The 23,509-nt window shown below is 50.3% G+C and overlaps 1 protein-coding gene across 8 annotated transcripts in view; it reads right to left on the bottom strand.

The window, feature by feature from the left end:
- CUX1 (cut like homeobox 1) overlaps nt 1-23,509 on the bottom strand; it is a 469,420-nt gene that overhangs the window by 17,201 nt on the left and 428,710 nt on the right. For 3 of the 8 annotated variants that reach the window (XM_023194482.1, XM_023194477.2, XM_023194474.1), the window contains one exon: nt 6,092-15,956. The exons of 4 other annotated variants lie outside the window; for them this stretch is intronic. In XM_023194482.1, coding sequence (XP_023050250.1) covers nt 15,335-15,956 — 622 coding nt within the window. In that variant the 3' untranslated portion in view covers nt 6,092-15,334. Of the gene's footprint in view, nt 1-6,091; nt 15,957-23,509 lie in introns of those variants that run through there. One more of the 8 variants, XM_023194475.1, reaches the window with a different exon arrangement.

Raw genomic sequence — 23,509 nt, 5'->3', positions numbered from 1 at the left:
TCCTGCCGGTAGCCACACGTGACCACGGAGCCCCCCGGCCAGCTCCCCATGCCTACAGGTGCTGGCTCCTCACCCCTACGCAATGGGGTCTCCAGCAGTGCCACCCTCTCCTGCAGCACCAGCTCTTCTCTCTTCTACATGCATGCAAGCATGTTCTCCTAGCAGGCATGTACACATGCACACACGCCCCTTCCCTAGATCCCACTCCGGCAAAACTCTCTGAAGAAACTGTCTCTTCTCAAGCGTCTAATTCCACTCCTCCAATTCCTCAAACCCTTCCCATCAGACTCTGCTGCCCCCCACGCCGACTGTCCTTGCCAAGGTCCCTAATGACCTCCGCACATTGCCACGTCCTTGTTTTTCGACTCTCATCTGAGCTGCTGTGTTAGCAGCTAGTTTCCAGGTCACCGACCCTCCTGGGCCTCCTCGCCCGGCTGGCTGCTCTGTCCCTATTTCCTTGACTGGTCCTTGCCCTCCCTGCTAAGCTTCTTGCTGCTGCTGCACAGGGACTGTCTGCAGATGCCTCACTCTGCCTTCTCATCCGCTCTGGCCATGCGGGATGCCATTGACAAGCCGACGGCTCCCCAGTGTGGGACTGCAGTCCACGCCTCTCCTTGGATTTATCTTCTACTTGTTCTTCTACTGGAATTTCAACCTTTATGGGTCTGCATTTCAGCCTGATCCCTTCCTCCCCAAGTCTGCACTCCCCAAACCCAAGTGTAGACCCCTGTAGCCCAGCCCCGGGAGGTGACATCTGCAGGGCTAGGCAGAGACCCCCTTCCCGGCCTGACCCAGCTCTCTGCCACTCTTCAGTGGCTCAGAACAAACCCCAGGAGGTAGTCTCACTCCTCTCCATCACTCCTGATGCTGAATCTGTCTTAAGTTTCTCTCTCTCTCTCTCCTTTTTTTTTTTTTGAGATGGAGTCTCACTCTGTCGCCCACGCAGTGGCGTGATCTCAACTCACTGCAACCTCCACCTCTTGCGTTCAAGAGATTCTCCTGCCTCAGCCTCCTGTGTAGCTGGGACTACAAGCATGAACCACCAAGCCCGGCTAATTTTTGTATTTTTAGTAAAAATGGGGTTTCACCATGTTGGTCAAGCTGGTCTCGAACTCCTGGCTTGAAGTGACCCACCTGCCTTGGCCTCCCAAAGTGTTGGGATTACAGGTGTGAGCCACTGCGCCTGCCTTAAGTCTCATTTTTGGCTCTGCCTTCAAAATATCTCCAGAATCCAGTCCATTTTTACCACTGCTGCCACCTAGTCCGAGTCATGACCACCTCTCATTGCGATGATGGCATCAGCCTCCCATTGGCCTCCCTCTGCCACCTATGATCTGGGCACCAAGCAGCGGCCAGAGAGAGCCTTTTAAAAAGTTGGTTGGGTGCAATTGGCTCATGCCTGTAATCCTAGGACTTTGGGAGGCTGAGGCAGGAAGATTGCTTGAGTCCAGGAATTTGAGACCAGCCTGGGCAACATAGCCAGATTGTCTCTACAAAAAATAAAAATATTAGCCGTGTGTGGTGGTGCATGCCTGTCCCTGCTACTTGGGGGGCTGAGGCTGGAGGATTGCTTGAGCCCAGGAGCTCGAGGCTGCAGTGAGCAATGATCATGCCAGTGCCCTCCAGCCTGGGCAACAGAGTGAGACCCTGTCTCTTAAAAAAAAAAGTGACTAATCCCAGCACTTTGGGAGGCCGAGATGGGCGGATCATGAGGTCAGGAGATCGAGACCATCCTGGCTAACACGGTGAAATCCTATCTCTACTAAAAAAAATACAAAAAACTAGCCGGGCGTGGTGGCGGATGCCTGTAGTCCCAGCTACTCTGGAGGCTGAGGCAGAAGAATGGTGTAAACCCGGGAGGCGGAGCTTGCAGTGAGCTGAGATCCGGCCACTGCACTCCAGCCTGGGCGACAGAGCAAGACTCCGTCTCAGAAAAAAAAAAAAAAAAAAAAAATAGTGACTAGGTCAGACGTGGTGGCTCACACCTGTAATCCCACCACTTTGGGAGGTTGAGGCAGGTGGATCACAAGGTCAGGAGATCGAGACCATCCTGGCTAACACGGTGAAACCCTGTCTCTACTAAAAATACAAAAAAATTAGCCGGGCGTGGTGGTGGGCACCTGTAGTCCCAGCTACTTGGAAAACTGAGGCAGGAGAATGGCATGAACCTGGGAGGCGGAGCTTGCAGTGAGCCGAGATTGCGCCACTGCACTCCAGCCTGGGTGACAGAGCAAGACTATGTCTCAAAAAAAAAAAAAAAAAAAAAAAATTGTGACCTTGTAAGGTGCAATGGTTGCAAACAGCACCCTCCTCAGTAAAGTACATAGTCTGTTTCTTTCTTTTGTTAATTTGAGACAGATTTTTGCTCTTGTAGCCCAGGCTGGAGTACAGTGGGGTAATCTTGGCTCACTGCAACCTCTGCCTCCCGGGTTCAAGTGATTCTCCTGCCTCAGCCTCCCGAGTAGCTGGGATTACAGGCGCCCACTACCATGCCTGGCTAACTTTTTTGTATTTTTGGTAGAGATGGGGTTTCATCATGTTGGCCAGGCTGGTCTCACACTCCTGACCTCAGGTGATCCGTCCATCTCAGCCTCCCAAAATGCTGGGATTACAGGCGTGAGCCACCATGCTCGACCAGGGCCCTTCCTGTTGGTATTCAAAGAGTCTGAATTTCTTGGAAAAGGCAGGAACTTTGGCAATGCCTGCTCAAGGCTGGGGCCAGGCTGTGTCTCCCCTTTCTATGGAGACTGGTCACTCCACACTGTATGAGTCAGTTGCTGATCAATGGTCCACTGGCCGGGAGCCCTGGCCACATCACCGTAGCTCTGTGGAGCCCTCCCCGTTCCCTGGTTGGGCCTGTACATGTGGGCCCAGGCCTCTGCCACCTCACAGGAATCAGTGATGAACTGAAGTAGACACCAGCAAGCTGTGTGCCTCCAAAGCTGGCATGCTAGGACTGTGGAGAGGAACAGCATATCCCCAGGCAGCCACTCGGAGGGGCTTCTAAACAGAAGCACACAGGACCATTGCAGACAATTCAAGTGCTCTAATATATCTCATCATCACGCCGTGCCACCCTGTCTACGTGCAATTGTGTTTCCTCAGAGCATCAAATAAGGAATGTGGCCGGGTACGGTGGCTCACGCCTGTAATCCCAGCACTTTGGGAGGCTGAAGCAGGCGGATCACTTGAGGTCAGGAGTTCGAGATCAGCCTGGCCAACATGGTGAAACCCTATCTCTACTAAAAATACAAAAAAAAAAAAAAGCCAGGTGTGGTGGTGAGGACCTATAATCCCAGCTGCTTGGGAGGCTGAGGCAGGAGACTAGCCTGAACCCAGGAGGCGGAGGTTGCAGTGAGCCGAGATTGTACCATTGCACTCCAGCCTGGGTGACAGCGCCAGACTCCATCTTAAAAACAAAACAAAACAAAAAACAAATAAGGGGCCGGGCACGGTGGCTCACGCTTGTAATCCCAGCACTTTGGGAGGCCAAGGTGGGCAGATCACTTGAGGTCAGGAGTTCGAGACCAGCCTGGCCAAAATGGTAAAACCCCATCTCTACTGAAAATACTAAAAATTAGCTGGGCGTCGTGGCGCGCACCTCTAATCCCAATTACCCAGGAGGCTGAGGCAGAAGAATTGCTTGAACTCAGGAGACAGAGGTTGCAGCCAGCCTAGATCGCGCCACTAAACTCTAGCCTAGGCAACAGAGAGAGACTGTCTCAAAAACAAAAGCAAGGAATAAGGTTCTGTTCAGACCCAGTTAACTGTGGGGACAGGAGAAAGGTCAAGGCTGAACCATTTGCCTGGAATGGGGGCATCGGCCAATTGCAGTCAGACTATGAAATCTCACTCTCTTTTTCTGCCTCTGCAGCTAGCCCTGCAAAACCAGGTGCAATTGCAGTTTTGCTTAATTAAATCTCACTTTAGAAGCACGTGGGGAGGCCGGGTGCAGTGGCTCACTCCTATAATCCCAGTACTTTGGGAGAACCAGGTGGGTGGATCTCCTGAGCTCAGACCAGCCTGAGCAACATGGTGAAACCCCGTCTCTACAAAAATTTAGCCAGGCGTGGTGGCGCACACCTGTGGTCCCAGCTACTTGGGAGGCTGGTTGCTTAGGCCTGGGAGGAGGAGGTGGCAACAGACTGAGACCCTGTCTCAACTTTCCGAGGAAAAAGACTTTGAGCAAACTTTTTTTTTTTTTTTTTTTATAAGATTCAGGGTCTTGCTCTGTTGCCTAGGCTGGAGAGCAGTGGTGCCATTATAGATCACTGCAGCCTTGAACTCCTGGGCAGAAGTGATCCTCCCACCTCAGCCTCCAGAGTAGCTGGGACTACAGGCACATGCCACCATGCCCAGTTAATTTTTCATTTTTTGTAGAGATGGGGTCTCACTATGTTGCTCAGGCTGGTCTCAAACTCCTGCACTCAAGCAATCCTCCTGCCTTGACCTGCTCCCAAAGTGCTGGGCTTATAGGAGTTACAGGAATGAGCCACTGTGCCCAGCCTGCTTGCTTGCTTGCTTGCTTGCTTCCTTCCTTCCTCCCTCCCTTCCTTTTTTTTTTTTTTTTTAACATTTCTTATTTTAATTTAGTTAGCAGATCATTAAATACATGGGGGCATGCCTAAACTAGCAAACAGAAAAATTAACCACGTCACTTCAGTGTGTCAAATACCAAACTGGCAGAGTTCTTCGGGTTTTTTTTTTTTTTGAGACAGAATTTCACTCTATAGCCCAGGCTGGAGTGCAATGGCGCAATCTCAGCTCACTATAACCTCTGCCTCCCAGGTTCAAGCAATTCTCCTGCCTCAGCCTCCCAAGTAGCTGGGATTACAAGCGGCTGCCACCATGCCTGGTTAATTTTTATATTTTTAGTAGAGACAGGGTTTCATCATGTTGGCCAGGCTGGTCTTGAACTCCTGACCTCAAGTGGTCCGCCCGCCTCAGCCTCCCAAAGTGCTGGGATTACGGGCGTGAGCCACCGCGCCAGGCCAGCCCTTAGGGTTTTATGCAGGTCTCTCCTACCTGAGGGGGCTGGCATTTGGGGTAACTCTAGAGACACCCTTGGCCCTGAGTGACTGCATGAGACGCGGGGCTGCCGACTGCACCTGGCACTGGGGGTCGTCTCCATCCCATACTCTGGGTTCTCCCACTGGAGGAAGGATTGAATCCAGTTTAATTCGGAGAGAGGCTTATGCTTCTGTATCACATGTGGGCATTCCACAATCTGAAATCTCCAAATTAATACGCGACCAAGTCGTCCCCCACTTCCACTAAACACACATCGGCCTGGCAGACGGCTCTTTTCCAACCCAGTAGGTCTCAAGACGAGCAACAGCCTCTGAGTCACAACTGCGCGGAGAAGCCTAGCAGCCACCTCGGCAGAGCTATTCCCCCGCGTCCAGCCCGAGCGCCATCTGGAAAGAGACCCTTCTCAGCAGCCCCAGCATTCCAGAGACCCGCAAGCCACTGTCCCAATCCCCTCTTCCGGCCCACTCGCAAGCATTAACTGGGGCTCTTCACTTGTCTTTCTGTTACATCAGGAGTCAGGGGCACAGTGAGAGCCCCACACAGAAGGTTGAGGTCACGCCACTGACCAGCTGCGGGCCACCAGGCAGAGCAGCCTGGCCGTAGTCCCGGTGGCCCAAGTGCCATCGATTGGGGCTGCCACCACCAACCCGGTGCCACACCAGCGTTGGCCACCATTCCTGGTTCCCCACAGCAAGCCTATATGACAGGCAATGGTGTCTCCATTTTACAGACAAGGAAGCAGACGCCAGGGAGGGTAAGGGCTTGGTTCAAGGCTAGGCAAACAGTGCTGGTGACAACAGCAAGTAGGAACGCAGGCCCCGGCGGAGCCCTTCCTGTGAGCCGGATGCAGACTGAAAGAGCGGTGCCCGAAATCCCCATGCATCCTAGAGCCACGCGGTTTTGTGTGCCCGGAAGCCACACGCCTGAGGACGTGCGGACAGGTGCAAGGAGGACAACCTCGGGAATGGCGATTCTCGAGGTGCCATTTGGACCCTGAATGACAGTGTTTGCTGCTCGTCCTCAGGCCAGAACACTTTAAATAAAAACAACCCAGACATTCTTGTGTTTGTATAAAAGATATTTACTTCAATTATCACACCTAGGGTGCTAGTGAATAATAATACATGGTGTGAGTCTCATACAGTGATATTGCTTCTCCGTATTATATAGGGACCGTTGTACAGTGCTGAGAACAAACATCGTATGGCTAACCAAAGACAGAGGGACAACACCAAGGGGCCGACGGGTGCCTCCCCCACCCCCACGCCAGCCAGGTCAACTTTGACTCTTAATGTAGAAAAACAAAAAGCAAGAAATAAAATGTTATCAGAGAGATGTCACACAGCAACACACCAGAGGCATCTCAAAGCGATTTGTACAAAAAAAAAAAAAAAAAAAAAAAGATGACTTTTTTTTTTTCCTTTTTTCTTTTTTGGTCAATTGGGTCTTTGTGAGGATTGGAGGAAAAAAATCTGTGATTGTGAGGATTAACAAACAAGCTCTAGAAAGATCTAAGACTTGGTGCGTTACAGAAAATATAAAATACTGCTAAAATGTAAGACGTGACAAAACACTGGAGCGGGGGTGGGTTGGGGGGTGCTGAGCTTATCAAGAGTTTTCCGGAAGATTCCGCCACCCTGCGAGTGCGTCTTGTGCTGTTAGTAGTCTGGACAGGAGCGTGGTGCTACCCGCTCTCAAGGCAAGCAGCAAACAGTTATTGCACAAACGCAAAGAACTAGGTCTCTTATTCAATGGAAAGGGATGTGGGGAAAACCATCTTTTTTCCCCCACTTTTATTTTATAACAAGCTATTCTCCAATGCTTTAAGAATTTTGGGTGAATTCTCACATCTCCAGAACGCACGGGATTTCTTCTTCTTTTTCCCAAGAGGGCTCGGATGGGGGACGTGAGATGCCCGTTTTCTCAAGGGAAGAGGCAGATGGTTTGAGAGAGAGAAATGCATAGACTAATTAGAGAAAAATGAAAAAAAGAAAGTATTTTAGGGAGATGGGGACCATTGTTTCGGTGGAGGATTTCTTTCAAAGAGAGAACAAAATCAGGACCCCCGGCGATCTTGGAGAAGGGGAGGTGATGGTATGGAAAGAGATGCTCTTCCCAGCCTACCTTGGGGTGGGCAGGGCCCTTGCCTTGGCCTGGGGTAAGACTCCTTCTGCTGGGCCTATGGGATCGAGGCAGGGCATCTCACCTTCACACCCGATTGGTAAGCAACTGGTGTCCTGCTGGCTGAGCTTGGGGCCACAGCAAGCAATCTCCACACCCAACCTTCCTCCACACTGAACCACCTACAGGGGAAAGGGGCCCTCTGCCTATGCTCTCCTAGGTGAGCCCTCAAGCCACAGCCTGGTACTACAAAACACTGTTGCTTTGAAAGATGGTTTTGACCAACTTTGTACGCAAGAAAAACAGTAACAACAAAAAAACCAACCAAAATATATCAACCCGTGCGGGCCTTGCAAGAAATCACTCTCTCGCTTGGAAGTAAAGTCTTGGCCAGGCCACCGCGCCCTCTCTGACCGGGGTTCGCCGAAACTTCATGAACCCAGAAGTCTTACCAGAGGCTCTAGGAGGCTTTGGGGAACTGAACTTGGCTTTGCTAAGATTCCTCTGAAGCTCCTCAAGCGAGCGTTCTTCAACTCAGCACTCCCTCACTCGTTGGTAGATTTTTTTGTTCATATACTCTCTCGTTTAAAAAGTTAGACACATGGAGACCACCAGTTTTTGAGTGGCTACTCTGGAGACAGGTGTTTGATTTTGCTGGGGAAACCCACTCTGCCCCCCAGTTAATCCCCCAGACGCCTTGGTTCTCTGGGGGAATGGAGGAGAGGAAGGCAGATGATAGTAACCACTAGAGTGACAGCAAAAAGCATTTATGACAACAAAACACAAAATAACAATACACTCCTGATAAGTACTTAAATGATTAACCTAATAATAAATAGAAGAGGATAGAAATAATTTTTTTTTTTTTTTCTCAAGGAAACATCCTTTTATAATCACCCTCACGCACGCCGGCAGGTCAGTAGCAGTCAGTCCATTTCAACAAGACAAGGTTAAGTGCTGGAAGGGACGGCTGTGGCCTCAGACACTGGGGAAGGCTCTCAGCTTCTGAATCATGGACACTCCCCATCCTGCCTCGTCAGGCCAGCGGCTTCGGCCAGAGCCCGCGGGCCCTGCACGCCCAGCTCAGTGGTCACCAAGAGGCAGGCTGGGAGACTGGAGGGAATGGGGGAGGCCTGTTTTCCCTTCGGTTCATGAACAAACGGAACTACAGTGAACAAACTCATTCATAACCTGAATCGTCCTGGTCTAAAGCTTACTTTGAGTTCATTTGGTGTGCAATACGTTATTTTTTAAAAATGAAGAAAAATGATTTCAATTGCACAGAGCTTTTACACATAGTCATCTATTTAAGTGCTTTTTGTTTAAAGCAAACTACAAAAAATAAAATAAAAAATAAAAAAAGAAGCAAAAGGGGGGAAAAAGGAATTATAAAACAAAAGCAGCTCCGTGCCACTTCAATGTGTCTTGCTGAATGGTGTCTCGTTTCACCAGCAGAAGTCCCAATGCTTCCGTACACACTGTGCTTCTGATTAATTTCCATAGGGATGTAGCCGTGACATTGGGATATAAGGCACCTTTCCTTTCTGATTACAGAAAGTTTGATACATAGCATATAGCATATTTTGTGGAAGAAATTAAAGCCTAAACACTACAGAAATTACAGTAACACAGGCTAATGCTTTCTTAACATTATTGGGTAATCGAAAAGGATTCATGAAAAGCAACTCAAGGGCATCTTAAGAGTTTAAGAACGGGGGATGGGGGAAGTGCACATTTATGCATAGCCGAATGTCTTTCTCTCGCCAGCCTTTTTTTTTTCTTTTTTTTCTTTTTTTTTTTTTTTTTCGGGATTTTTCGCCTACAATGCCCAACTTTTAAAGTTAGCATTTTGGAGGAGACTAGGCGCTTTGGAAATGTCTTGTTAAAGCTAAATGTCACTTCATCCAAAAATGAAAACTCGAGATGATGCCACGGACGGCATTGACACGGTTATCTTTGGAGGAGAGGTGGTGGTGGGAGAGGCCTGGGCAGGAGGGGGAAGTTTTTGGAAGTCAGGCAGACAGGCAGAAATTGCATTTCCTTCTACTCCCCTGACCAGGGTGGTGAGGAGCACAGGCCGCCGAGGCCTCTGGAATTGGGAAGACTGGGCCGGGGGGGCTGGAGCTCCTTTTACGTTCTGCCCCCCACGCCCCCTCCTCTTCTGTCCTGGTTAAGCCCAAGGGTTGTGGACTTAACTTTCAGCCCATCTCTAAGGGTTTCACAGACTGGATCTTTCTAAACTTTACTGGGCATCTGCTTCCCCTTTTCCCTGGTAGTTTTCATCTACAAAAAGTCAAAACCTGATGGAAATAGACATAAGATCGTCAAATTGGACCATTCTCTTAGCGTTCGAGTGTGCTGGCCAGACTGGCATTCAGTACACGCTGAGATCCAACCATGTCACACTGGCCCCAGGTCACCACCTTGCCACTCAGGGCATAAGCCCTGCCGTTGTGGTCACAAAGGCTTCCCTAATGTCATCGATGCCCAGGTGAAACCACAGAAGCACTGAGGGATTTCTAAATGTGAGCTTTGGCTGGTCAATGCCCAATCATAGGATGCTGTCCCCACATCTTGGGTTCTTACTTGCAAACTCTCTCCAGCAGGGGAACACTGTGACCCCCACAGTGGACAGACCCACCTCCAACCAGCAGCCCCAGGAGCTGGTTTTCTTCGGTGTTGGATGGGAACTGGCATATTCTTTTGGGATAAGAGGGTGATGCAAGTGTGGACGGGGTGTGTAGACTGGGGGAAGCCATCTATCCTTTTCTGTCTTTGAGATGTGTGATGTTTGCAAAGGAGCGTTCGCAGTGACGCTGAAACCATGCCAGAGACAACAGATACCCAAGAGCTACAGCGTTCCCCAAAGCCAGCCGGGAATCTTGGGAAGTGTCCTCATGCGGCCACTCTGGGGCAGCCCGGGGCAAGGATAATGGCCATGATGGATCTTAACAGCTGAACAGGACTGGACAGAAAGGATAGGCAAAGACTCTTGGAGGTCCGAGACCATGCCCTGCCTGCAAAAGAAACAGCTGCTGGAGCTTTGAGAACAGGTGGAAGTCAAGAGAAAAATCCGTGTGCCTTGCAGAGCACAGCTGTCTGTCCGTGTTGTGCTCACAAAAGGAGAGACACACAAAGCCAGCCCACCAGGCAGAGGGATGCTCGTGTCTGCTGCGCTGGCAGCTTTTCCGCCCTCTCCAGCCCACGTGCCTCATAGTTCTACGGGGTGTGGTTCTGGGTGACATCACGTGGAGAACACAGGTTAGTGAGGTAGAAGGGACAATGAGGAGTGTGAAGAGGGAGGACATCCGGGGAGGGACAGGGCCCCCCCACTGGCAGCACTGGAGCCAAACCTCCAGCCTACAGTACCACAGCAAACAGCCCAGCACGCCCACCGCACATGCCCCGTGTCGCTACATCTCCCCCTGTACAGCTGGCTTGTCGGCCTTGGGATGAGTAAGGTCTATGGACTTTTGTTTTCACTGGTCTGCCAAGAAGCGCCTGTCATAGTACATTTAAGGCAAAGGCTGTCACCCCTCAGTTCAAAATCTCTCTGCTTTCTTTGTGTGACTCCCAGAAGGACATGTGTCTATTCCCCAGACTCTATTTTTCAGTAAGATTTGCTTTACTAAAATCAGAGGAATGAAAAACATTGCATAGAATGTCAACAGAGTTCATTGATCTACCTTGTATCAAAGGACATGCATGCAGGAGGAACAAAGTCATCCAGTCCAACCTTAGTCGGGAAGGCACCTGCCCGTGAGAAAGCTCACCTGGGGACTCCTGTTCCCCTCTCTTTTTAGGGCCTGGCTGTGGCACGATCTTAAAGTAGTCAGCCGAGGCCCCCAGCGATCTCTTTACAACCTGTGTAAACTGGTCGTGAGCTGCACGCCTGACGCTGGCCCTGGCCAAGGAGGGAGATGGGGTATGGGAGCTGGCCACCTGGGCTTGGGCAGTGGCCAGAAAGGAATATTTAACCCAGAGCTCTGCTGCACTCTGGGCCCGGACCGTCAACCAGCAGACCTGAACGTCCACATCAGACAGAATGGTTTTTCAATGGGAAGAAAACAAAGATGGCGACAGGAAGGAAACTGAGCAGGGAGGTATTTGTACTTTGGAGGTACAAGGGATCTACCCCAGGGAGGCCGTCAACTGGTATCTTTTGCCTCAATTACTTGCACAAAGTAGCAGGGTTTGATGGCGAGTCCCTGTGAACCACGATCCTGGCATTTCTCAGAGAGTTCCCCCACGCATGCATCCCTGGGCTGTCTGCCCCGATCCTGTCCCAGGAGATGCCTAGAAGCTGCCTCATGCCAAGATGACTCCTAAGATCGTCTAGAAGAATCCAGTTGAGCTAAGCTCCATGGCTCTGATAACCCTTTCTAAAGAGAGGTCTGGTGAGCAGAAACCGCAGATGTCTTCACTGATACAGAAGTTCAAGAGGTTACCCGGGAGCTCGGGGGTTGGGGAGAGGACAGAAGACTCCTCTGGGATGGAAGTGAGTTGGGCACAGGTCTAGGACAGAACCCATACACCTGCCATCTCAGCTATCACAAGGGAGCTTGGGCAGGAACCCCGGGTCAAGAGGCTAAATGCAAACACTGATTTTACGCCGAGCCTCTGCTTAGCCAGCTAAGTTAATGGCAAAAGCCTTAAGTTATGAACACTGCCTCCAATTAACAAAAAGAAGCCATTTAAAATGGCATAATGGAGCTTGTAATTAAGTGTTAGTGTTTTATATGGAACCGTTTCCCCCAGGGGAGAGGTACAAATCAGCTTTTTAAACTCATAGAGCGTGAAGAGGAAGGGGGTCGGCTGCCTGCAGGGGCCACTGCTTGGAACATCAGCGTGCTGAAGGGGAGCCACGCCGAGGGGACACTGTTCAAGGCACTTGAATACTGCTTAGCAAGATGAGAGATTAACCCTTAGACTCCAACTGAGGGGCCCAACCAGGAGGGGGTGCTCCCCTGGCCACGGATTGCTGTATTATTTTAGTGGCAGCTCTTAGAAGTATTACAGACAGTGCTAGCTTAACATCAGAGATCGTAAGGTTGGGATTTCCATTTTTTAAAAAAATAAATAAGAGAGGAAAAAGAATACACAGAACTGCAAGCAAAATTTAACCAACTGATTGTATCCGGTACCCAGATGTAGGTCTGGCAAAAAAGACAGAATAGGAACCAACAGTAACCTAGTTAAAAATGTAAAAAATAAAAACCAAAAAGAGAAAACAACACATATGACTAAATTGCTTGGGAGGGCCAAAATGACTGCGTTTTAGACTGTTACTGTTTGGCCACTAGAATGGACACATCTGTGTTTGTCAATTTCCTCAGATTTAACACCTTTGTAAATAACAGTCATGCCTTTAAAACTAAACCCTAGCCTACTATTTCATGTTAACTTCTTGCTTTTCATTCTCATGAAAATTAGATGATATTTAGAGATTCATCACACGTGATGACAAAAGTCCCTTGAGGGTTTTGTGGAGAGGACACCACAGTCGTCAGGGCTCTGCCACTCACTGTCCTAAGGGTCACTGATGTGAACTCACTCTTCTCAATGCACCTGAATCGAGCCAGATGTTGACCCGTGTCCCCTTAAGCTCCTCTGATTTTGAATTCTCTTCTCCCTGAACCAGACTTCAAGTTCAGAAATGATACCCCCATCAAAAGACAAACAAACGGCCTGCCTCCCAGCCCCCTAGAGCCTTCTGAAAACTTCTTATTCATGAAAAGGCATTGTCTTTAGTGTAGTGACTCTCAAAATTTGTGAAAACGTGAACTAAGTGCTGCAGTTGCAGGTTAAAAGACTGTAAATGAAATAATCTCTAAAACATCATGCAAGAAACGTGGTTTCACATCTTACAGTCAAAGTCCTACAAGTTAATTAACAAGCACACGGAGGTGGAACAGCCAGAGCATACCTTTAAAATTATAACTCCCTCCCACCCCCCAAATAAAAAAAAAGTAATATTAATTAAACTTAAGAAATAATGAATGCACCATTAAAATGTCATCCAAAGATGTTGACCTAAGACAAAGGTTTCAATGATACACAATACGGTCAAAAAGTTTTCAATCAGTAATATACAGTATGACAACTACATCTTGTAAATTATACCCAATACTGCCGGCAGTCTATCCCTCTAAAGAATATTTGCCCCTTTCATCCCTTCCTAACAATCAGATAATAAAATACAGCACCTATAAATAAGCAAAAAAAAATATATATATATACCGAAATCATCTATTGTTAGTTTAAAGATATGGCAATAAAGGAGTCTAAATTAGCAAACTTGTAGAAGCCGTAACTGATAAAACAGCTTATTGAAAAAGGTGGCAGTAATGCACTCTACGTGTGCACAGGTACTTAAGAAAATACACAGACGTATAAAATTGCACACACGCACACGCACGCACACTCTCACCCGCCTCTATTCTCACGCATATACACATAGACAAGGGAGGAATCAGAGACAAGTTAGACTTTCAGTTTGTACTTAGACTGCCCTAAAACTGTGCATAAAAGAACTTTCTAAGAGGCGAAATGAACGAAGGGCAAATGGTAGGTTTGGAAGTTGAAGAGCATCCACGTTTTGGTGTGAGTTTGGGCCATTTCTACAGGGATGGGAGTGGGGAGCCCAGAATGCCACGTTCTCTCTCCTGCAGAGAAAGGAAGTTTCCCACGAGTTCAACAGGGTCATCAGTGCTTGTGGTGGGAAGAGAAAGGGAAAGAGAGAGAGGGTGCGCGTGCAAGCCCTGCCCAGGCCTGGGGAGTGTCTTCCCCTGGGAGGGCTCAGTTCATCAGGTGCCCAGGAGAGTGGTGTGAGGTGAGGTGCCTTCTGTGCCAGAGAGAGATCCGTAGACTGCTATCTATTTGGGGACGGGCCCATCTGGCCCCAGAACTGCCTGCTGTGCTCGCCCGGACTACTCTCTCCTTTCTTTCAATGCTTGCACACGTGCAGACGCACAGACAGACTGAGACACCATAAATTAAACAAAATTGACAGGTACATGCTACAGTTCTTCTAACTTGTCTCCTAAACCTCCAAGATATGAGGTCTGATCAGCGTGCTCTGCGGTTAGAGGTTAAAAAGCAGATTATAAAATACCTAGATTCGGATCTTTTCTTTTTTTTCTTTTTTTGTTTTTTGTTTTTTTTTTGTCCTGATTTGGCCTAGAATGGAGTGTATTAAACAAACCCTGGTCTGCAAAACCCAGGGTCAGTTAAAGCTATACATCGATGTGCACTACATGTCAGGATTCTATTCACGTACAAGAAAACACTATGTCAGCTACCACAAAATCAGAGTTTCCTGATGTGACGTTTTCTTTTTGTTAAAAAATATGTGGAGTAAATGTGTTTTATTTTAATTCAAAGTTTCAAACGAGAAGATTCTTTTCTTGAAAATATTTAGGAATCCAAACTAGTGTGTTTAGAGTCGTTTTGACTGTGCAATCTCTTAGTGGCAACTGAACAGCTACAAAAACTTTCTTTTTTAATTTTTCTGAAAAATCCCCCCCCTTTTTTTTCCTGGTTTAAGAAGATAATAGTGTATTATCGCTCTGAAGCCATTAGATGGCAGATAAAAAGCCCCCTTTTAATATGTGGGTTTGATTTTTTTTCTTTTAAAGCCCACACGGAACAGGAGGACACAAGGCAAAGCTGTAAGAGTTATTCCAGAACCTGTGGAAATCACTTAGGGCAATAAAAAAAACACTTCAGGGTACAAAAAAGCTCGACCACACATTTCCGTTTTCTTCCTTGAAAACTCGACATAGATTGGGCTTAATGCTCCTTTGTTTTCTATATGCACCTTGGCCTATGGCGATTTTGCCCTGTGGCCCGCAGGGCGGTAAGTGCGCGAGGCGGTCCAGGCCGTGGACTGGGTCTGGGCCGCAGGGTTGGTGGAGGCCGCAGGGTTGGCCCGGGACCTCAGTGTCGGTGTGGGCCGCAGAGTGGGTCTGGGCTACGGGCTTGGATCTGGGCCTCGGGTCGGTGCAGGCCCCGGACCGTGGAGTGGGTCTGGGCTGAGGGCTCAGGTCCGGCCTGGGGTCGGTGCAGGCCGCGGGCCAAGCCCAGGCCACGGTGTCTGCAGCTCCTGCCCCGTCCGACCCCCTCCGACCCCGTCCAGGCCCTTGCAGCCCAGCCTGGCTGCCCGCCCCGGGGCCGCAGCCCCTCAGAACTCCCATTCGATAGGTTCCTCCCGGCTGGCAGCCTTCTCCAGGCGGTGGATGATGCTGTTCAAGTTCGCGGCCTTCTTCTTGCGCAGGGGGTTGTCGCGCGAGTCCCGGGCGCCCGCGGCCTCGGGGAGGCCGAAGAGGCTCTGCAGCGAGCTGGGCCTGCGGGGGGCGCTGCTGCTGCTGGGCGGCGGCGCGGAGCTCCGGGCTGCGGGGCCCTCCCCTGGCGCGGCGGCGGCTGAGGTAGCGGCGTCCTCGGGGGCCGCGGGCGCGGCGGTGGCGGTGGCGGTGGCGGGGCTGGACAGGGGCCCCGGGCCTTCCGCGGGGCCTCCCTCATGGTCGTCGTCGCGGGCGTCGTCCGGGCCCGGGGTCCCCGAGGGCGGCGGCTCCGTCTGCTCCGCCGGCCGCGGTGCCTCCTCCCGCTCGGCCTCTCCCTGAGACTTGGGCTCCTCGGTGTCGGCGCTGCCTGGGCCCTCGGTGGCCTCCACGCCGTCGCAGCTGTCGCCCTCCGAGCTGGGCGCCGCCCGGCCGCTGCGGGCCGAGGGTGAGTCGCTGGCGCCCGCCTGGCCCTGGCTCCCGGCCTGAATTTCCTCAATGAACAGTTCTCTGCGGATCCGAGACCTACAAGACAACAAGCGGCCGGGACGTGAGGAGAGTGCTGCTGGGGACAGGGCCTCTGGTGCCACCCTGGCCAGACCTCTCTTTCTGGGGCTCCTGCTCCATCCAGCCTGGAGACCCCTCCATGCCCCTCCAGCGACCCTCGGGCCATGGGGCACCCCCTCTCCAGAGTCACCGCCCACCCCTCCGGGCCTGGCCAGGAGCCATCTCAGAGCTGGGACACCACTCCCTTCTTCTCCACTGCAACAAAGTGCCACAGGCACTTGTTTTAATTTTAATTTTTTGAGACAGAGTTTCCCTCTTGACGCCCAGGTGGAGTGCAGTGGCTCAATCTTCGGTCACTGCAACCTCTGCCTCCTGGGTTCAAGCAATTCTCCTGCCTCAGCCTCCAGAGTACCTGGGATTACAGGCACCGGCCACCACATCCAGCTAATGTTTGCATTTTTTGTAGAGATGGGGTTTTACCATGTTGGCCAGGCTGGTCTCAAACTCCTGACCTCAGGTGATCCATCTGTCTTGCCCTCCAAAAGTGCTGGGATTACAGGTGTGAGCCACTGTGTCCAGCCACTTATTTTATTTTCCAAAAACCTTTTGGAAACAAGGCCTTGCTCTGTCACCAGACTGGAGTGCAGTGGTGCCATCACAGCTCACTGCAGCCTCCAACTACTGGGCTTGAGTGATCCTCCCATCTCAGCCTCCTGAGTAGCTAGGTGCGCAAGTGTGTCACTATGCTTGTTAGTTTTTTAAAGTTTTTAAAGAGATGGAGTCTCTCCATGTTGCCCAGGGTGGTCTTGAGCTCCTGGGCTCAAGCAATCTTCCTGCCTGGGCCTCCCCAAGTGCTGGGATTACAGGCATGAGCCACCACTTCCGGCCAGGGTTCTTATCGAGTGACACGTTTCCTACATCCCATCCTGTCCCGCTCCAACTAGACGGAGAAAGACAAGGTCCCATTTATTCTTTGTACACCCAGGCCTTGCACTGGCGCCACTGGTGTGCAGTAATGAAGGCTGGGTGAGTTCATCAATGAAACTGCCTGATAACCACTGTATCCATCAGGACTTCAGGGGAGAGGATCAATTAATGGACAGCCGCCAAAGTGACAATTTTAATCTCTGAGCCACAGAAGGTCAGGTTGGGGACTTGTGGTCCAGGGTAGGGTGGAATTCCACCAAATTCTGTATTTTTCCTTTTTTTTTTTTTTCCTTTCCTTATTTTACTCAGAGGCAGTGTCTTGCTCTGTCACTCAGGCTGAAATACAGTGGTATGATCATAGCTCCCTGCAGCCTCCGCCTCCCAGGCTCAGGTGATCCTCCTGCCTCAGCCTCCTGAGTAGCCAGGACCACAGGTTACGTCACCATGCCCGGCTAAATTTTTAAAATATTGTAGAGACAGGATCTCATGATGCTGCTTAGGCTGGAGTACAGGGGCACGATCATAGTTTACTGCAAACTTGACCTCCTGGGCTGAAGTGATCCTCCTGCTTTGGCCTCCCAAAGTGTTGATATTAGAGGTTTAAGCCACCAAGCCCGGCCAATAAGGCTTACTGAGGCTGGGCGTGTTGGCTCACACCTGCAATCCCAGCACTTTGGGAGGCTGAGGCGGGCAGATGGCTTGAGGCCCAGCGTTCGAAACCAGCCTGGCCAACACGGTGCAACCTTGTCTCTACTAAAAATACAAAAATTAGCCAGGTGTGGTGGCAAGCACCTGTAATCCCAGCAACTCAGGAGGCTGAGGCAGGAGAATCTCTTGAACCTGGCAGGCGGAGGTTACACTGAGCCAAGACTGTGCCACTGCATTCCAGCCTGGGCGACAGAGCAAGATCCTGTCTCAAGGAAAAAAAAAGAAAAAGGTTTTCTGGGCTCCTACTCTGCACTGGGTCCTGTGCTGACTGTGGGGACTCCCCTGGGGAAGATCCTACTGTAGCTTAGCCCAGGGTATTGAACTCTGGCGGGGTGCAGGGGGGTGTGAATCTGCTACGGAGTTATTTGGTTCCTGTGTGCAGTGAGCTCTGAACCTTGTCCTGAAAGATTTGTGAGCTCTGGTTCAGAAAGGAAGGGTTCTGAGAAGCCCCCCAGAAGTTCCATGGTGTATAAGTCTTTCCCCATTTCCTGGGGCTACCTTGGGAGCCCGGGAAACAGTGGCTTCTGTGAATAGGTTCCTGGGCACTATGGCTTTCAAGCTCCTTGGCAGTGAGACTGCTAGTTGGGGTGAAACTCTCCACCCCACCCACTCTGACTGGGGAGGCGGGAGGCTATACGGGTAGTGAAGGGTTTGGTTCCAGCCAGACCCCAAGCCAGAGTACAGGCTTTTTGGAAGCAGGCACATCTGGGTTGGACATCTGGCTTTGGTGCTTGCTAGCTGTGCAACTTGGAGAAGTTATTTAACCTCACAGCCATAGCATTCTGTGAGAAATAAGAAAACTTCAGTTTTTTTTTTTTTTGTTTGTCTGTTTTTTTGAGACGGAGTCTCACTCTGTCGCCCAGGCTGGAGTGCAGTGGTGTGATCTCAGCTCACTGCAACCTCCGCCTCTTGGGTTCAAATGATTCTCCTGCCTCAGCCTCCTGAATAGCTGGGACTACAGGTATGTGCCACGACGCCTGGCTAATTTTTTGTAATTTTTTGTATTTTTAGTAGAGACGGTGTTTCACCATGTTGGCCAGGCTGGTCTCGAACTCCTGACCTCAGGTGATCCAACCCCCTCGGCTTCCCAAAGTGCTGGGATTACAGGCGTGATTAAATAAGGTATTAAATGTATGATGTACGACCCAAAGTAGACACTCAAAAAGGGGTCACCATCCAGCTGCTGTTTGTGTGCTGTGATAAGCCTTAAGGGTGGGGAGGGGACACCGTTAGGCATGGGGCCTAGGTTTCCATGCTTATGAGCTTGGCCCCTATGTGCAGACTTTGCATGTAAAATGGGGCCAGCAGCACTGCACTTGGGTGCTGATGGATGGACTGATAAGATGATACATCTATAAAACTGTCTGCTCAGGCCGGGTGCAGGGACTCACACCTGTAATCCCAGGGCTTTGGGAGGCTGAGATGGGAGATTGCTTGAGCTCAGGAGTTAGAGACCAGCCTGGGCAAAATAGCAAAACCCCATCTCTACAAAAAAATACAAAAAATTAGCCAGGTGGTCCGGGCGCGGTGGCTCAAGCCTGTAATCCCAGCACTTTGGGAGGCCGAGACGGGCGGATCACGAGGTCAGGAGATCCAGACCATCCTGGCTAACACGGTGAAACCCCGTCTCTACTAAAGAATACAAAAAGCTAGCCGGGCTAGGGTGGCGGGCGCCTGTAGTCGCAGCTACTCAGAAGGCTGAGGCAGGAGAATGGCGTAAACCCAGGAGGCGGAGCTTGCAGTGAGCTGAGATCCGACCATTGCACTCCAGCCTGGGTGACAGAGCGAGACTCCGTCTAAAAAAAAAAAAAAAAAATTAGCCAGGTGTGGTGGCATGTACCTGAAGCCCCAGCTACTCCTGAGGCTCAGATGGAAGGACTGATTGAGCCTGTGAGTTCAAGGTTGTGGTAAGCTGAGATTTTGCCACTGCACGCTGGCCTGGGTGACACAGCGAGACCCTTTCTCAAAAAACCAAAACCAAAACCAAAACCGCAATTAGAAAAGAAACAAACAAACAAAAAACTTTTTGGCTCAGTGCCTGGCACATGCCTTGTGCTCCACAGATGTGAGGCATTATCCTTCTTAGCCTAGATTTGTCTCCATGTTTCTAAGGAATACTGTCTTCTGGCCTAGAAAGATGAGCTTCCAGGAGCAGTTGTGGTTTTTTTTTTATTTTTATTTTTGAGGCGGAGTCTCGCTCTGTCGCCCAGGCTGGAGTGCAGTGGCGCGATCTCGGCTCACTGCAAGCTCCGCCTCCCGGGTTCCCGCCATTCTCCTGCCTCAGCCTCCCGAGTAGCTGGGACTACAGGCGCCCGCCACCTCGCCCGGCTAGTTTTTTGTATTTTTTAGTAGAGACGGGGTTTCACCGTGGTCTCGATCTCCTGACCTTGTGATCCGCCCGCCTCGACCTTCCAAAGTGCTGGGATTACAGGCGTGAGCCACCGCGCGCGGCCGCAGTTGTGGTTTTTTAGGGAAGTCACAGAAGAGTCACGGAATGCCGTGGCTACAAGGGTTCGGAATCCGAGTTCCTACTGGGTGGACCTGTTCTTCCAGGGGAGAGCAGTGTCCTGTGGTGTGTTGTTCTGGCAATCTTGTCATCAATCCTGGGTAAATGGTCAGCCTGAGATATATTTTTTTTGCAGGGGGACAGGGTCTTGTTCTCTTGCCCAGGATGGAGTGCAGTGGCGTGATCATGGCTCACTGCAGCTTCAACCTCCTGGGTTCAGTGATTCTCCCACCTCAGCCTCCTGAGTAGCTGGGATCACAGGCGCGCATCACCACACCCGGCTGTTTTTCTATTTTTTGTAGAGATGTGGTCTCACTATGTTGCCCAGGCTGGTCTCAAACTCCTGGGCTCAAGCAATCCTCCCACCTTGGCCTCCCCAAGTGCTGGGATTACAGGCTGTGCCCGGCTTAGCCTGAGATATTTTTAATTGCCTTTAGCCAGGGATATTCCTAATCCCCTTAAAGTAAAAGAATAAAAGGAAATAAAGCTTGGTTTTTTTTTGAGGGGGCAAAAATTGACACCAAGTGTTACTCCCTGAGGGTTCCAGTGGGGCAGGAGAAAGGAAAATCAACGTTTCCTTTTTAACCCCTGAGAAAAGAATGTAAAAAACTACATTCTTGGTTAGGGATATAACACATGCAGTGTTGGGAAGCTCTGTCGGGTATAACAGCAGATAGGTCTGTACAAAGCATTTAGTGAAAGAACGAAAGCCTTGGAGAAAAAACTCAGTCTGCATCGCTGCTCTGCCCTTGGCCTGATGGGTGGGTGGTCTTTTTTTTGGCGGGGGACGGAGTTTTGCTCTGTCGCCCAGGCTGGAGTGCAATGGCGCTATCTCAGCTCACTGCAGCCTCTGCTTCCGGGGTTCAAGTGATTCTCCTGCCTCAGCCTCCTGAGTAGCTGGGGTTACAGGTGTGTGCCACCACATCTGGCTAATTTTTATCTTTTTAGTAGAGATGGGGTTTCACCACGTTATCCAGGATGGTCTCAATCTCCTGACCTCATGATCCGCCCACGTCAGCCTCCCAAAGTGCTGGGATTACAGGTGTGAGCTACCATGCCCAGCCTAATTGTCTCTACAAAAAATTTAACAATGAGATAACGACAGAGTCTTATTATCTTGCTCAGCTGGTCTCGAAGTCCTGTGCTCAAGAGATTCTCAGCCTCCCGAGTAGCTGGGATTACAGGCATGTGCCACCACACTGGGCTAATTTTGCATTTTTAGTAAAGGCAGAGTTTCACCATGTTGGCCAGGCTGGTCTCAAACTCCTGACTTTAGATGATCTGCCTGCCTTGGCCTCCCAAAGTGCTGGGATTAAAGGCGTGAACCACCGAGCCCGGCCCTGCTGGGTGATCTTAGACAAGCAATTTCATGCCAATTCTGAATGCTCACTTCTCCTTCATCTATTTTATTATTATTATTTTTTCTGTAGTGACAGGCTTTCACTATGTTGCTGAGGCTGGTCTCAAACTCCTAGCCTCAAACCATCCTCCTGTCTCCGCCTCCCAGTGGGGTTCTAGGCATGAGCCACTGTGCCTGGTCCCTCCTTTCTCCTTCCACCTGTTTTGTTGCTTATAAAATTCTTCTCTACTTCAATCCTCCTTTCAAGAGCCTGCTCATCTCATACCTCTTCCATGATATTCTTTCAGATCTCTGTAGCTCAAACTCATCTCTTGGATCCCATATTTGACTCAGCCCAGCCTGCTTTGTTGTGGAGTTATTTTTGAAAGGAAGCATTTGTTGAGTGTCTACTCTGGATTCAGACCTGGGGTTCGTTTATTTTTTTGAGACAGAGTCTCACTGTGTCACCCAGACTGGAGTGCAGTGGTATGATCATGGCTCACTGCAACCTCCACCTCACAGGTTCAGGCGATTTTCCTGCCTCAGCCTCCTGAGCAGCTGGGATTACAGGCACGCACCATCACACCCGACTAATTTTTGTATTTTTAGTAGAGACGGGGTTTCATCATGTTGGCCAAGCTGGTCTCGAACTCCTGGCCTCAAATGATCCACCTGCCTCGGCCTCCCAAAGTTCTGGGATTACAGGCATGAGCTACCACACCCAGCCCACACCTGTGATTACTAAATTTTATTTACTAAGTTTAGAGGTCCTACTGGTATTCTTCTTCTCTCCCTTTCTCTCTTTATCTTTGCCACAGGTGTACCATTGAATTTGTTAGTGCTAAAATGCACAAAAGAGGCATCGCCACCATGACTGCAGACTACAGTGCGATAGGCATGACTGTCAGAAGACCAGCAAGATAAGTGGCAAACTGATAAACCTGAGGGGGGTATGCTCTGGCCAGGGGGCAGTGACTGCCATGCAGCTGAAGCCTGTTGGGGGACTTGGGAAACAAACGTGGCCCCAGCAGGGCCAGGGAACATAGTTTTGGAGCTATTTTTTAAAACTGGTAGCATCTATGCCCAGATAGTAACCTAGGGCTTTGCATGCATCTATATTATAGAAAGAGTTACCACACATGCCCTAAAATGGACGTGAATTGCAGGAGACTTCAAAATGCAGCATCTTTGTGGCTAGAAAGTAGAAACGGCAGCTGGGCGTGGTAGCTCACGTCTGTAATCCCAGAACTTTGGGAGGCCGAGGAGTCTGGCCAACATGGTGAAACCCAGTCTCTACTAAAAATACAAAAAATTAGCCAGGCTTGGTGGCGGGCGCCTATATTCCCAGCTACTTGGGAGGCCGAGGCAGGAGAATGGCTTGAACCTGGGAGGCAGAGGTGGCAGTGAGCTGAGATTTCGCCGTTGCACTCCAGCCTGGGTGACAGAGCAAGACTCTGTCTCAGAAAAAAAAAAAAAAAAGAAAGTGGAAAGGGGATAGCATGGCACCTGGTGAAGAGAAGCTTCAGGAAACCCCTGTCCACGTTTCCGTTCATTTCCTTCATTCTGTTTCATTAATGCTGAAGTCTCCTTCCAAGTAGAGGGACCTCCACTATTCTAACTGCTGGCCTCCGTCTGCCTCTGTTTTGATCTGATTGCTAAATTTGGAATGAAGAAACTGGCTGTGCAGCTCCTGGACTTACTTTCTTTTTTCGAGACAGGGTCTGGCTCTATCACCCAGACTGGAGTGCAGTGGTGTGATCTCGGCTCACTGCAACCTCTCCCTCCTGGGCTCACGCGATCCTCCTGCCTCAGCCTCCTGAGTAGCTGGGGCCATAGGTGTGTGTTACCATGCCTGGCTAATCCTGGATTTTGTCCTGGTGGGAGGTAGCCGGCACATAGGGAGGCCAGTGCGGGGCCAGGGCTGCCACTGTGGGGAAGTTTGCCTGGGTCTAGGGTCCACGTAGCAGGTGTGCTCAGCTCTCACAATGAGCAGCATCTTGTGACTTTGCCTTTATGGGCAATAAAGGTGTGATTTGGGCTGCAACCTAATGTTTTAGTTTCCCAATTTGTTCAGAGCCTGGGTGGTTTACT

The sequence above is a fragment of the Piliocolobus tephrosceles genome, chromosome 8 (genome assembly GCF_002776525.5).
Source record: "Piliocolobus tephrosceles isolate RC106 chromosome 8, ASM277652v3, whole genome shotgun sequence".
Taxonomy (NCBI): Eukaryota; Metazoa; Chordata; class Mammalia; order Primates; family Cercopithecidae; genus Piliocolobus; species Piliocolobus tephrosceles.
The sequence above is the reverse complement of the archived record's forward strand: the minus strand, read 5'-3'. Positions and strand labels throughout refer to the sequence as shown.